We start from the raw sequence: 16094 nt of genomic DNA on the forward strand, positions 1-16094 counted from the left end.
GGAGGGCTTTAAAAGCTAAACAGAAGAACACACACACACAGACACGTATGTATGTATGTGTGTGTATATGACATATATGATATATATTATATATACATACATATATATTATATATATACACACACATCAAACATACATGCATATATATATATATATATTCTAGAGGCTCTCGAAGTCATGAAATTGATTAAGGGAGTGACATGGTGAGATCTGTGCTTAAGGAAAATTACTTTGGCAGCAGTGTGTAGGATGGATTATAGCAGGTGAGGAGCAGGTGAGAAGCAATTAGGGCCTAAACTAATGTAGTTAACTATGTGAGTAGAGAGAAGGGATCTCATACTATCCTTTTGGAAAAGTAAGAGAGATGTGGACTAAATGATAACTATGATTAAAGAACTGGTTGAACAATAGAACTCTACGAGAAGTAGTTAATATTTTTATGTCAGTCGGGAAGAAAGTCTAGGATGCTGTGCCATAGGGACCTATGCTTAACTCTGCACTTCTTAACATTTTTATTAATGACTTGGATAAAGACAGTACAATCCGCAAATAACACAAAGGAGTGATCACAAACACACTGGATGGCAGAGTAAGGATCCAAAAAGATGTAGACAGACCAGAGTTTTGGGCTGAATGCAATGAGCGATAAATTCAATAGCAATAAATGTAAAATCTTACACTTGGGTTCAAAATAAAAATCTTCACAAGTACAAGATGGCAGTAGGCATGGTTAGACGGCAGTTTATCTCAAAAAGATCTGGTGATTTCACTGTCCCAAAAGTTCAACATGTGTTAGCAGTGTGATATGGCAGCCAAAAAGAGCTAAAAAATATCTTGGGATCCAGAGAGTCATAACTTTTAGAAAAAAAAAGGAAGCAATAGTCCCTCTATATTCGGCATGGGTCAGAGCACATCTGGGAAGTTGTGTTCAATTCTGGGAACTACAGTTTAGAAAGAACCTAGATATGCTGGAGAGGATCCAAAGGAGGGCATGTGATTGGGTAGAAGACCTTGAGTCCTATTATATGAGTATTGGTTGAAGTAACTGGGGATGTTTAGCCTAGAGAAGAAAAGATTCCATGATAGGTATTTGAAGAAATGTCACATGAAAGAAGCATTTGACTTATTTTGTTTAGCCCCAGAGGGCAGAACTGCGGTAGAAGGCGCAAAGAAACAGATTTAGGTTTGATATCAGAAAAGAATTTAGCAATCAGAGCTCTCCAGAAGTGGAAGAGCCTTCCTTGTGGGCAGTGTAGGGGAGTGGATGGCTCCCACTGGGAGACTTCAAGTAGAGGCTGAAAGACCACTAGTTGGGTGTGTTATAGTAGGGGTTCCTTTTCAGGGATGGATTGGATTAGAGGGCTGCTGAAGTTCCTTCAGATTCTAGAATTCTGTGATTTTGTGATACTGCTGGTAACCCAGGTTCGCAGTCTAGGAGACTCCACTCTTCTTTATAACCCGTATCTACCCACTGAACAAGCATGTCTATTCTACTTCCATAACATCTCTCACATCTATCCCTTTTTTTCTCTTCGTTCCCAGGTTGACCTCACCTGTTCAGACCCTCTTCACTTTTTACCCAGACTACTAAAATAGCCTAATAATTGTCCCACCTGTTTCCAGTCTCTCTTCTCCCCATTCCATCCTCCACACTGCAGCTAAGTTGATATTTGAAAAAGCACAGGTCTGACCATGACATGTTCTGCTCAAGAAGCTTCTGATTTCCTTTTGGCCAAAGTACAAACTTTGCAACCAGCCTACAGCAGAAGCTGCTAGGTGGTGTACTGGATAGAGGGCTGGGCCTGGAGTCAGCAAGACCTGAATTCAAATTTAGCCTCAGATACTAGATGTGTGACTCTGGGCAAATCATTTAACATCTGGCTGCCTCAGTTTCCTCAACTATAAAATGGGAATATTCTGCTTAGTACAGTGCCTGGCACATAGTAGGAGCTACATAAATGCTTATTCCCTTTCCATACAAAACCCTTCATAATCTAGCTCCAGCCAGCCTTATTCTTACACATCCCTCTCCACACAACCCACATTCCAGCCAAATGGGCCTGCTTGTTGTTCCTTGTGCATAACATTCCCTCTCCAGTCTCTGTGCCTTCACAGAACCTGTCCCCCTCTGTTGGGAATGCACTCCCACCTTCCCTCTGACTTAAAGAACCTCTAGCTTCCCCCAGCCATTGCCCCAGTTGCCAGTATCCCCCACAATTACTTTGTATATTTTTTGTATTTATATTTATGTTACTTCTGGCAATATAATATAAGCTCCTTGAGAGCTTATATTATTAAAGCTATCTATAGTATCTATAGTAAGAAGGAGGCAGCTCCATAGTTCGTTCTTTGGATGTGGATAGCATTTTCCATTACGAGGCTTTTGGAGATGTCTTAGATCCTTGTATTGCTGGGAAGGGTTAAGTTTATCAATATTAGTCATTGCACAATGTGGCTGTTATTGTGTACAACATTCTCTTGGTTCTGCTCACTTCACTCAGCATCAGACCATACAAGTCTTTCCAGGTTTTTCTGAAGTCAGCCTGTTCATCATTTCTTATAGCACAATAGTATTCCATTACATTCACATACCACAACTTGCTCAGCCATTCCCCAGTTGATGGGCATCCTCTCAATTTCCAATTCTTTGCCACCACAAAAAGAGCTGCTATGAATATTTTTGTACATGTAGGTCCTTTTCCCATTTTTATGATCTCTTTGGGATACAGACCTAGAAGTAGTATTGCTGGGTCAAAGGGTATGCACAATTTTATAGCCCTTTGGGCATAATTCCAAATTGCTCTCCAAAATGGTTGGATCAGTTCACAACTCTACCAACAATGCATTAGTGTTCCACTTTGCTCTTTTTATTTTTTTTTTTTTTAGGTGAGGCAATTGGGGTTAAGTGGCTTGCCCAGGGTCACATAGCTAGTAAGTGTCAAGTGTCTGAGGTCAGATTTCAACTCAGGTCCTCCTGACTCCAAGGCTGGAGATCTGTCTACTGCATTACTTAGCTGCCCCTTAGTGTTCCGCTTTTGCCACATCTCCAACATTAATCATTGTCTTGTTTTGTCATGTTAGCCAATCTGATAGGTGTGATGTGATACCTCAGAGTCATTTTGATTTGCATTTCTCTAATCAATAGTGATTTTTTACTGTTACTATAGATAGCTTTAATTTCTTCCTCTGAAAACTGCCTGTTCATATTTTTTGACCATTTATCAATTGGGGAATGACTTATATTCTTATAAATTTGACTCATTTCTCTACATATTTTAGAAATGAGGTCTTTATCAGAGACACTGGTTATATAAATTCTTTCCCAGTTTTCTGCTTTCCTCCTAATCTTGGACACATTGGTTTTGTTTATGCAAAAACTTTTCAGTTTAATGTAATCAAAATTACACATTTTACATTTCATAATGTTCTCTATCTCTTGTTTGGTCATAAATTCTTCCCTTCTCCATAGATCTGAAAGGTAAACTATTCCTTGCTCTTCTAGTTTGCTTATAGTATCAGTCTTTATATCTAAATCCTGTGTCCATTTTGACTTTATCTTAGTATAGGGTGTAAGATGTTGGTCTATGCCGTTTCTGCCATACATTTTTCCAGTTTCCCCAGCAGTTTTTGTTAAATAGTGATTTCTTATCCCAGAAACTGGAGGCTTTGGATTTATCAAATAGTAGATTAGTATAGTCGTTGAGTGTTGTGTCTTGCATACTTAACCTATTCCACTGATCCACCACTCTATTTCTTAGACAGTACCAACTAGTTTTGATGATTACTGCTTTATAATTCAATTTAAGATTTGGTACAGCTAGGCCACCTTCCCTTGCATTTCTTTTCATTAGTTCTCTTGATATTCTGGACTTTTTGTTCTTCCAGATGAATTTTGCTATTGTTTTTTCTAGCTCTATAAAATAATTTTTTGGTAGTTTGATTGGTATGGTGCTAAATAAGTAAACTAATTTAGATAGAATTGTCATTTTTATTACATTAGCTCGGCCTACCCATGAGCAACTGATGGGTACAATTATTTAGATCTGACTTTATTTGTATGTCAGATCCATTTCTTGAAGGGGGTTAGGTAGGGTGGGGAACCAGCGGCCTCGAGGTCACACGTAGCCTTCTAGGTCCTCGGGTGCATCCTTTTGACTGAGTCCAAGTTTTACAGAACAAATCCTTTTATAAAGGGGATTTGTTCTGTGAAGTTTGGATTCAGTCAAAGGGCAGCACTTGAGGACCTAGAGGGCCACGTGTGGCCTGGAGAAACCTGGTAGGACCAAGCCTAAAGTCAGCACTCTTTCACAATGGAGGAGCTACAGGCATCGTGCCAGTCAGCTAACAAACGTTTATTAAGCTCTTACAGTATGACTCGCGTTGTGCTCATTAGTGGGCTCCTCTCTTCATGGAGGCAGACAGACGAGCAGGAGAGGGGCTGCAGGGAGGCATCTTTGGCGTCAGCGGCGGCGGAGGGGACGCCAAGCTGATGGAGGGGGTCTCCGCCTCTGGCTACCTGCGCCTGCCTCTGCCCCTCCATTTCTCGTCGGTCTCTCTGCCCATCCTCGTATCTCTGAGCATCTCTACATTTGTCCAGGATCCAGACGCTTTCCTCCCTCAGTTTCCCAATCTGTGGCATCACCGCCTTTAGCCCCTGTAGCCCGGTGCTGCCCGCACCGCCCACCGAGGGAGCCCCGCCCTCCCGCAGCAGCCCCGCCCTGCGCCCTGCACCAGAGAAGGCCGGGCGGTGGCCCAGCCCTGGGCGGGGGCAGGGCTTGGGGCCCGCGTAGCCGCGCATCCGGAAGCGCCCAGCACTCCACAGTCCCCGCCTCGGGAGCCTGCACTCTCCATCCTTCAGTCCCCAGTCCGCAGTCCCCAGCCTGCAGCCTCTCGCAGCCGCAGCCGTCATGCCGGTAAGTCGCGCCGCTCGCGCCGCTTTCCTTTGTTCAGGATCCGCTCGGCCCGAGGGACCCTTCGCTGAGCCCGGCGCCTGCCGCTGCCCCTGCCCCTTCCCAAACATTTCGCTGCCTGCACCCCGCCGTGCACCTGCCGGGGGGCCGAGGTTTAAAGAGCCCGGGATTCAAAGAGCGGGCTCCCGGAAGAGGGTATGTGAAAGAGCTCGGTCCTTCCTCCCGAGATTCTTCCGTCCTCTAGTCCTGCCACACCCTGACCACCTAGGGCAAAATTCGAGAGGAGCCCCCAGATCCCAGCCAAGCCTTGGGCCCCTCCACATCTTGGGCCTGTAGCCTTTCAATTCAGTACTCTCAGACCCTGGCGCCCATATGCTATCCATACTCTTTGGCCCCCTGGGGATCCCTGAGCCCTAGTCCGAAAACCCTTCAGAAAATATGCAGAGGCTATAAAAGGAGCCTGGTGGAGGTGGTTGGGGAGGAGGAAAACCAGCATTTCTTAATGCTACTATGTACCCAGGCACTGTGCTAAATGCTTTGCAAATATTACCTTATTTGATGTAGGAGTGCATGGGGCCTGACCAAGACCTGTGGTATGAAGTCTGCGTTATCTCTGGCTTATCATTTTTTTTTTCTTTTTTGAGGAGGTTGGGCTCCTGCATTACCTAGAGGCTTCCCCATACTGCTTTTCTTCTACCTTTTAGGAGGTTGTCGATCTCCTCATTACTAGGGTCTGGTAAAATTTCCTAGATTAGGAACCAACTCTGACACAAAGACTAGGGCTGTTAATACTATACATCTGTAATAAAGCTGTAACTTTTTTCAAATATATTTTCTTTACTTTTTCTCATTTTTCTAAATGAGGAAAGTGAGGCTCAGAGAGGTGATAAATGAACATTGATTTATGTTTCTTAGTGGCAGAGGGTGGACTAGAACACAGATCTCTTGACTCCCAAGCCTCATTCTGGTAATCTCAAACATACAAAAGGATGCCCTTGTTTACATAGAAGGCCCAGAAAAAAATAACCAAGAGAGTTAATTTATAGGATACAGTTAGTTGGGGTCCGCAGAGATGGCTTTGGGGTTTTAGGGGAAAGACTATTGGTAGTCAGAAGACCTAAATATGAGTACGGTCTTCTACACTTACTAAAGTGTATGACCTTGAAGATCCTGTGTTTCATCATCTGTCAAAAAGAATTAACAATACTTGCACTTAAGTTAGCCTTGAACAGTGGATAGAAAGACATCCTTAGAGTCATGAAGACCTGGGTTCAAGAGATGCCTTTAACACATACACTGGCTGTGTTTCTTTCCCTGAGCCATTAAACAAGACTGTAAATTGTAGATCAGGCACCGACCTATATTAGTAAAAAGAATTTTCCCTCAATGAAATCACAAGTTCCATCCAAACAAAAAAAATATTTGCAGTACTTATTTCACAGGGTGTTTCTGAGGAGGAAATGAGATAAGTGTATATTAAAATATTGTGTAACTATTAGTTCTCATCATTCTGATTTTACATCCAGTTCCTCCTGAAAGTGCCTGAGACAGTGTTCTGCCCACAGTGGGTAATCTATGCCAGGTGGTGTCCCTGAGGCTTTCTGTATCCTAGCAGCCTGTCTTTGGAGAGTTATTAGGTAACCTGGAAGAATTCCAGGATTTGTCTGTCCCAGGTATTTATCTCTCAGAACCAGACTCATTAAGTAGGGCTTGAGAGAGAAACCACAAACAAAAGAGACAAAGCTCCCTGGCCAAAGAACTGGACCGATTAGCTCTCCCATGCCCGGAAAGTCTCATTTAGAATTGTGAAAGGAAAGCCTCACCCCCGGAGCCGGAGCCGGAGCCGGAGCCGTGGGGTTAATCTCCCTGGGACAGGAGGGAGACCCACCCAGTGATGTATGGGCGCCATGGAAGGGCCTCGAATTGGCTCCTTCCTTTTGTGGGTCCTTATCTTCCATAGGCAGTTGGCCCTTGGTCTTGGTGTATATCGGGTCAACTTCTGGACAGCGTTCTTAGGGAGGGACATTGACAAGAGCTGGGCAACCAGGATGGTGAAATAACTCAAAACTATGTTGAGTGAGGATGCTTTGAAGGAGCTGAAGTTGGATTAGCCTAGAAACAGGACTGTGAGGGGTGGGCATGATTATGGTCTTCAGATATCTAAAAGAATGTGTCATTTACCAAATGAGTTCATGTAGATAGAGCATTCTGTGAATGTAAAGCACTCTATAAATGCAGGCTGTTATTATTGTGTAGAAGATGGATTCTGTGAGACGAAGCCAGAAAGGAAATTAGAACAGCATTGAAAGAGACTGGGAGGTCATCTCACCCAACCTCTTCACTTTGCAGAGGAGGAAACTGAAGCCCAGAAAAGGGAAGTGATTTTTCCAGTGAATCGGTGGCAGAACCAGGACTTGGAACAGAGGTCACCTGACTCCTAATTCATTGCTCTTCCTTTCATACAACTCTAATAGTTTTTGCCTGTGTACAATTACAGTAAAGAGGGAAGGGGGTGGGGCAAGTTTAAAGGTTCATGTCAGCTTAGAAGAAACCATTCATGATCAATAACAGTAGTCATAGCTGATATGCTTAAAGTATATATGATATGCTTAAGTAGCTTAAAGTTTGCAAAGTGAGCAGTTAGGTGGCACAGTGGATAGAATGCTAGGCCTGGAGCCAGGAAGACCAGAGTTCTAAAATGGCCTCAGACTCTTACTGGCTGTGACCCTGGGCAAGTTACTTAACCTCTGTTTGCCTCAGTTTCCCAATCTATATAATGGGGATAATAACACCTACTTCCCAGAGTTGTTGTGAGGATTGAATGAGATGATAATTATAAATGAATTAGCACGTTGCCTGGCACATAGTAAGTGCTACATAAATGTTAGCCATTATTATTAGTAATAATAATAAGATAGTGAAGCATTTAGCACAGTGCCTGGCATATAGCAAGTCCTGTATAAATGTTAGCCATTATTATTAATAAGAAGATAATAATTATAAAGTGCTTAACACAGTGCCTGGCACATACATAGTAAACGATATATAAAGCTAGGTTTTTATTATTATTAATAAGATAATAATTGTAAAGCACTTAGCACAGTGTCTGGCATATAATAAGTACTGTATAAATGTTAGCTATTATTCTTAGTCTTTTTAATAACAAGATAATGCTTGTTTAGCACTTAGCATAGTGCTTGGCATATAGTTAAGTTCTATATAAATGTTAGATAATATGATGATGATAATGATAATAATTGTAAAGTGCTTAACACAGTGCCTAGCACATAGTAAGCACTGTATAAATGTTAGCTATGATTATTGTTCTCTTGAGCCTCATAACCATCTTGTGAGGTAGAGATGATACTCACTGCACAATAGACGGTTGACCTTCATCCCTGGAATAAGCATGGTATGGGTTTGGAGTGCTTCTGGTATTTTCCATCCCAGAAAACATAAAATCTCAGAGCTGGAAGGAATCTTAGAGATCATCCAATATTTGAATCCATTCTTCCCACTATAGCTTCCCTGAAAAGTGATCTCTTTGCTTCTGCTTTAACTTTTCCAGCAATGGGGAACTCATTCTTTATGGAAACAACCTTATCTGCCTGCTGTCAGGCTGTCTGATTGTTAGCTTTTTCCTTATATTGAGCCAAGATCTGCCTTCCTGTGACTTCTAAGTCTGTGGAGGGTAGATTATGGTGGGAGTGCACTTTTATTTGAACGTAGTTTTTCTTCTACTTAATGGTGCTTCCAAATGTTATTTTTCTGTTGTTATAAGTAGCATATGAGGAAGGACTTTCCAGTTCTAAGATTCCTTGTAAACTGAATAAAACATTTGATCAATGTATCTTATAATTGGTGTACAGCTCTCACTCCAAACCCTTCCTAAAGAAAGAAGACTTAGGGGGAAGTTCTGGACAATAACTGCAGTGAGTATTCATTAAATATTTTCTAAAATATTGAAGAGAGGAAAGACTGATTCTTAGGAGTACAATGTAGACCAGGGATGTTAAACACAAATAGAAACAGGACCACTAAACCATATATAAGGATCCTTGTGAGAGCATATTGACTTAGAGAACTATGTATTAATGTTATCTATGTTTTATTGTATTTTACCAGTTAGGAGGCTAATAAAATAGTCCAGGTGATCAATAATAAGAACCTGAAGTAGGGTGGTAACTGTGTGAGTTGAAGGGAAGAGATGAAGGAAAGAGATTAAAGAGATAAAATCTATAAGATTCAGTGACTAATTCCACTTGTGAGATGAGTGAAAGGGAGGAATTAAGGTGATTAAGAGAGAGAAGCTGAAATGATTTTACTTTTTTGCAAGTTTAATATATGCAAAATTTGTACGTAAGAGTTTTGTCAGACTCCTCAGCTTGATGTTTAAAAAAAGCCTTTTCAACTTAGACCCAAAATTTTATTCTGTGTGATCCTGGCAGACTGACTAAACCAGGTTGAGGGCAATCAAGGGGCCTCAGACCCGTCGGTGAGTTAGGAGGGTGTCTACCCCAAACATATGAAAACTTCCCCCGATAAAATGAGTGGATGAGAACAGTTTGTTCCAAAGACAATGAAGGCAACTAAAAGCAGGCACGGTGGAGTGCTTAGAGCTTGGTTAGACATGGAAGATGCCAAGGTCATCCCCTGCATCCTGGGCCATCACCAATCATCTTGACTTTTGTCTTGCCACTGGACTTTGATGACTCTGGAAGAGAGAGTAAGGCTGATGACTTTGCACGACTCTGCCTCACTTGAATCCAGTTTATGTGCAAGTCAAAAGATATCACCCATACCATTTTACCATTTTTACCTACCTTAAAGTCTTGTGGCAACTGACAAGTGATGAAGATGCGGATACGCTGGGAGTTATAGTCACAACCATGCACAAAGGCAGCCCAAACCATAGGGTTGTTTTCTCACTGGACTAAAGCAGCAGTGGGATTCAGCAGCCTCCTGGGTGTCTGAGCAGCATTTTTAAAGGACTGCACTGCTCACCTCCTGGCTTGAGGAAGAGCCTAGAAAAGATGCCTAGAAATTGTCTGCTTCACCCAACCTAACTCTGGTGTGCTAACCACAGGAGATAGGTATCCTACTCTGTGGTAAACACAAAAAAATGTACAAAAGCTTTTGAAAAGATGATTCCACTTGCCATTGGTACATGGAATGTGAGAATTGTGGCAATTTCTTAAAATAAGACAACAGTGGAGTTTACTTCACCAATCAACTCTTTCACATGAACACTTGGAGGCCATTTTAGGGTTATTAATTGACCTCATTTCAATGTTGTTGCATCTCAGGGAATAGAGAGGGCAGAGGAGAAAGAGAGAAACTGGAACAGCTATTCAGTAGAGCAATCAGAGCACATACAACATTTATCAGTTAAGTTCACTGTCTTATATAGGCAAAGTTCATGGCTCCCCAAAAGAATTACATTAATAACAACAAAGATCAATGATCACAGATCATAATAGCAGGTATAATAATGAAAAAGTTTGAAATATTATGAGATTTTCCAAAATGTGACACAGAGATACAATCTGAGCACATGCTGTTGGAAAAATGGCACCAATAGACTTGCTTGATACAGGGTTGTCACAGACCTTCAGTTTGTTTTTAAAAAAGAAAAAGTCAGTATCTGTGAAGCACAATAAAACAAAGAATGTATGTCTTAATGAGTTTTTTTGTGTTTTGGTTTTTTTTGTTGTTGTTGGCTAGGCAGTGGGGTTAAATGACTTGCCCAGGGTCACACAACTAGTAAGTGTCAAGTGTCTGAGGCCGAATTTGAACTCAGGTCCTCCTGACTCCAGGGCCAGTACTCTATCCACTGCCCCATCTAGTGCCGCCAAAGAACGTATGTCTTACATAGTGTCTACCTGCCTATTGTCTCTTTTCTTGCTCTTCTTTTACTCCTCATCCCTTTGAAATTTGACTTTTGACCTCATCACTCAACTGGTACTGCTCTATCCCGAACTACCTATAAACCCTTAATTGCCGTGTCTGGTGGTCTTTTTTCCATCCTAATGCTTTTCAACTGATCTGCTGAATTTGACACTGTTGGCCACTCTCTCTTCCTAGATACTCTTTCCCCTCTGAGTTTTCCTGACTGCTGTCTCCTGGTTAATTTCCTACCTGTCTGACCTCTTCTCAGTTTCCTTTGCTGGTTCATCATACCCCCTAAATGTGGGTTTTTTCCCCCAAAATTCTAAGCTGGACCCCTATTTCTTCTCCCTCTATACTCATTCTCTTGGACCCTCATTGGGTCCCATGGGTTTAACTATTATCTCAACATAGATGCCTCCCAGGTCTATATATCCTAATCTAGTCTATCTCCCAAGCTTCAGCCCCAGGTGACCAGGTAACTATTGGACATTTCAAACAGTATGTACCATAGACATCTTAAGCTCAACCTGTCTAAAACTGAACTCATGAGCTTTCCTCCTATATCTGGAGCTCTTCACTTCTTTTGTCACAGACTCCTTTGGTAGCTTGATTTTAAAAAAAAGAAACAAAACAAACCTATGTACTCCTTCACAGAATGTTTTTGAATGCATAAAATAATACATAGGATTACAAAGTAAACCACTTAAAATAGTTATCAAAATTTAAAAAAAAAAGTTCAAGGACACCAGCTTAAGAATCCCAGCCACAAATTTCCCTATTTCTGTTGTCGTTGTTTGTCCTTCATTTTCCAGTATCTCAGCATTGTTCTTAATTCCTCATTGTCCCTCACCCCACAATACCCCAGTCAGTTTCCAGATCTTTCCATTTCTACCTTTACAACATCTGTCATATCTGATCTCTTTTTTTTCTCTACTTACACAGCTAACATCTTAGTTTAGGCCTTTATCACCTCTCACCTAGATTATTATCATAGCCTCCTAATTAGTCTCCCTGCCTCCAGTCTCTCTTACCACTCTACTCCATCCTACACATTCCTACCAGAGTAATTTTCCTGGATCAGAAATTTGACCGTGTGACTCCCTTACATAATCAACTCCAGTAGCTTCCTATTGCCTGTAGGATAAAATATAAACTCCTCTGTTTAACTTTTAAGTTAAGTCCCATCCTACCTTTCTGGCCTTTTTAGACATTACTCCCTCTCACTCATTCAACCCAGCCAAAACTGTCCTCTGTATTTCTCACTCACAACACTCCATCCCCTGTCCATATGCCTTTGCTCTGACCCTGAAACCTGCCTGGAAACTCATTCTCTCTTTACTTCTACCTCATAGAAGCCCTCTCTTCTATTTTAAGATACAGTTCACTCACCTCCACAAACAACTGATAGTGACCTCCCTTGCAAACTACCTTGTAGGTAACTACTTTGTGTGTGTGTGTGTACTTATTAGCTTTATATTTGTGCTATATATAGTTGTCTCCCCATTAGACTCACCCACTGAGAGTTGGGACTGTTTCATTCTTTGTACTTGTGTCCCCAGTGCCTAGCACAGTACATGGCACATAGTAGGTGCTTAGTGCCTTGTTGATTGATTGGTGGATGGCACCCCATGACAGGCACTCAGGAGGAACTTTTTTAGGCACACAATAGTTCTTTTCTCCCGCTCCCCTGCTTCCTATCACTTTGGAGGGCTAGTCCTGAAATCAGTGGATATCATCTGCTGAGTTCAGAACAAGAGGCCTACCCTGTAGTGGGAAGGCTTTAGAAAGCTCATCAAGAGAAAATAGTACCTACATTACACTAGTGGCGCCACTTGTCAATTGCTGCAGATGTTTTGGAGAGCAGTAGTACCATATATGATAAGAAGTACACAATTGATCATACCTAATGTGATAGATGATTTATTGGACCCTTATTTTATTCCAATTGGTATTAATCAGTTTGATGTGATTCCATAAGGATAGTGATTACAAGTTCTGATAGTAGGCCTCAGAGCTATGAACTGCAGATTGTAAGTTCACTTGCTTAATCATAGGAAAGCTAACTAGAGGACCTCTACCCTTGTTTTCCCTTGTTATGGTGTCCAAGCCCATTATGACAGTGGTAACTCAATTACATGGAAAGTCCCTGCTGTTTTTGTTGTTCCTTTGACCCTTGTCATCCCTCTGTTGCCCAACATGGGGAGATGACCATGAGCACATAGCTAATTAGTGACCCTGGTTGCCAGACTGAAGGCTGCCTTTCTACTGGCCCATTGGCTCATATAGGTATTTTGACATCTACTTATCAGCACAACCCCGTAAACCTGCTTATTGGTTTGGTAGGGTCTCCTTGAAGGTCAAGATAAGTCTTTTTCTTTTCTTTTTCTTTTCTTTTTCTTTTTTTTTTTGAGGTCTGCTTACAAGTCCATTTGTCAACCAGTAGGATTTTATATTTTGTGTAGACCCTTCTGGAGGATTGTAGGCAAGATCTGTCCACCAATCAGACTGTATTTTTGGCCTACTCCACCTGTACTGTCTGGGTATTGAGCACTATAAAACTAAAGCCCTGGAGGAAAGGGGCATCTCAGATTGTGAAGGTGTGGGGTCACTTCCTTAGAGGGGACCATGGACCCTTTAATAAAGTGCCATTAGCTTAGAGCTTTGCCTCAGTGGTTTTTTTTGCAGACTGGACAATTTTGAAAATCCCCGCATTGTGCCTTTGAACACTTTGATTCCATTGCATATTCCAAAAAGGAATTGGGATTTTTTCTCCCTCCAAATCATAAAAAATAAAAAACTACCTGTATAGAAATAATCATAGCTGACCTAGATGTAAGGCCAAAAGGAAAAAGGAAGCAACCTAAATGTCCAATAATTGGTAGGTGGCTGAAGTAATCATGATATTTTAAAGTAAAGATGAAGCAAATAAAGACATAAGACCTATATTAATGCATAAGAAAATCAGCAGAACCAGTACTGTAACTCGATGACTGATTATAATTTGATGATTCGTTTGGGAAGGGCTCCCCAGTCTTTTTTAGTCCCTGCATATCTTGGTTTTCACACCTTTTTTCTCACTGGAACATCCCTCTACCCTGCTGTCCCACTGATGAGTTTCTTCTGGGGCCTTCATTTTTCGACAAGCCCAGACCTTCATTCCCCTCCAGTCTTGCTTCTGACTCTGATTTCACCACCATAATTCCATGGGTGCCTTTCTTCCCAGCTTCTTCATCCCCTTTTCATCTCTCATTTATGTATTATCTTCCCCATTAGAATGTAAGTTTAAAAGAAGGGGTTGTATTTTTAGCTTGTATTTTTATCCCCAGCACATAACGCAACAGTGACATATAGTAAGTGCTTAGTAGTGATTGTTGCCTTTTCGGCCTGCTTGCCCCCTGCATTCCCTATTCATTGGGAAAGAAAATTAAGTTCTGGAGTTTGCCATACTTATGGAATAAAAAATAAAATAGATTAATTTTTCATAAAGAAAATTTTGTTCAGTACACATTATTAGTATCATAAAGTTGTTTAATATTTATCAGAACTGAGTCCAATTAATTAGTAAGATTCTTGATCCTCTTTTCTGTCAACAGATCGTTTTTTTCTTCGTATAGTTTTTGAAAGAGACATCCAATATCACGTTCAGCCTACAGTTTGTTTCTTGCTTTGGATTTGCTTGAGAACAGGACTGAAAATCCTGATTCACAGAGATGAGTTGTTATCAATGGGATTCAGACCTTGTGAGCACATTTGTTAACAATGAGATAAGCTTCTCCAAGGGTACAGCAAAAGGCTTGTAACTTCATTGTTTGGAAATCAATTCAGAGTCTCTGGTTCTTTTGGAATTCAGTTTATTGTCTTTCAGTGGGCGGTTGTTGCAGATTTTTTTCTAGCTCAACATGAAAAGAGTTCCATATTAAAATCTCATTTATTTGGTTGTCATCAGTATGAATTATTCCTTCAACTGTCTCTTTCAAATTTTTCAGATGTATTATAATACTCCCACCCTTTCCTACCCCATTTATGCCTCCTCACCACAGATCCACAATCCACATTTTTTCTTTTGTAGTATTTCTGTAGGGTAATATAGTTGTTTACCAAATAGTCTCCATCCCTCCTTAAAAAGCTTCTTGTACCCTCTAGAGGGTATATATGCCTCAGGTTAGGAATCCCTATTCTAAGAGTTTTATTTAAGATTTTACTTCTTGTTCTATATTTTTCTTGAGTGTTTTTTGATGGTTACTAAATTTATAAGAATTTTCCAAATATTTTGTTAATGACTTTTTTAACCCCTTTATCCCAGTCATTGCTCGATATACTCAGTGCCCATCTCCTCCACCCAGAATCTCACCTTCCTTTAAGATCATTGAATTTTAGATAATGAAGCTGAAGGGGACATCAGAGACTACCTAAACCAACCTTTGTAACAAAGAAAAACAGTTAAAACCAGTTGACCCAACAATTCCATGTGATCAGATATGTAATATTATGCAACTCTAGTCTCTTACCTCTTCAAAAGGAAAAGATAGCTGTCAATAGTTTTCAGCCTTCTGAAAACTTTCCATATGCCTTGTCCATTTAACCTATTTGGTAATGGCTCTTGATCATGTGGGGGGGGGGGGAGGTATTTATACATAGTGCATTTTCTCATGTAACAGTGTTTATCTTCACTTTGTTGTTTTGTTTATATTATTGTAGTCATGTATATAATTTTCCTTACTCTGCTTGCTTGCATCAGTTACTTAATTCTCTGAATTCCTCATATTCATTGTTTCATACAGCTTGATAATATTTCATTAGTTCTTTTGTGGTGGTAAAGAATTGGAAACAGAGGGGGTGCCCACCATTTGGGGAATGGCTGAACAAATTGTGGCATATGAAGGTGATGGAATACTTTTGTGCTGTAAGAAATAATGAAAGGGCTGGTTTCAGAGAAACATGAGAAGAATTGTATGAAATGATGCAGAGTGAAATGAACAGAACCAGGAGAACAATTTATATAATAACAGCAATATTATAAAGACAAACAATTTTGAAAGACTTCCAAACTCATTATCTTTCCCCCCTCCTTCAGAACTTCCTTATTACTGTCAAAGACACCAGTCAGTCAATAAGCATTTATTAAGCTCCTATGTGCCATGTACTAGTGCTCAACTCTGGGGATATAAAAAAACAGGAAAAGATAGTCCCTGTCCCCATGAGCATCCTTCCAGTCATCCAGGCTCTCAGCCTAGGTGTCATCTTCAACTTCTCACTCTCTCTCTCTCTCTCTCTCTCTCTCTCTCTCTCTCTCTC

The 16094-nt window shown here is 40.9% G+C and overlaps 1 protein-coding gene across 1 annotated transcript in view; it reads left to right on the forward strand.

Moving 5' to 3' along the window:
- Positions 1-4802: 4802 nt before the first annotated feature.
- The window catches only part of ATOX1 (antioxidant 1 copper chaperone), a 19577-nt gene continuing 8285 nt past the window's right edge, over positions 4803-16094 (forward strand). Inside the window, exon 1 of the mRNA XM_027841699.1 lies at positions 4803-4913. Within this exon, the coding sequence (XP_027697500.1) occupies positions 4908-4913 (6 nt within the window). The 5' untranslated portion in view covers positions 4803-4907. The remainder of the gene's footprint in view (positions 4914-16094) is intronic.

This window comes from Vombatus ursinus, unplaced genomic scaffold, assembly GCF_900497805.2.
Source record: "Vombatus ursinus unplaced genomic scaffold, bare-nosed wombat genome assembly UNPS02014863.1, whole genome shotgun sequence".
Lineage (NCBI taxonomy): Eukaryota > Metazoa > Chordata > Mammalia > Diprotodontia > Vombatidae > Vombatus > Vombatus ursinus.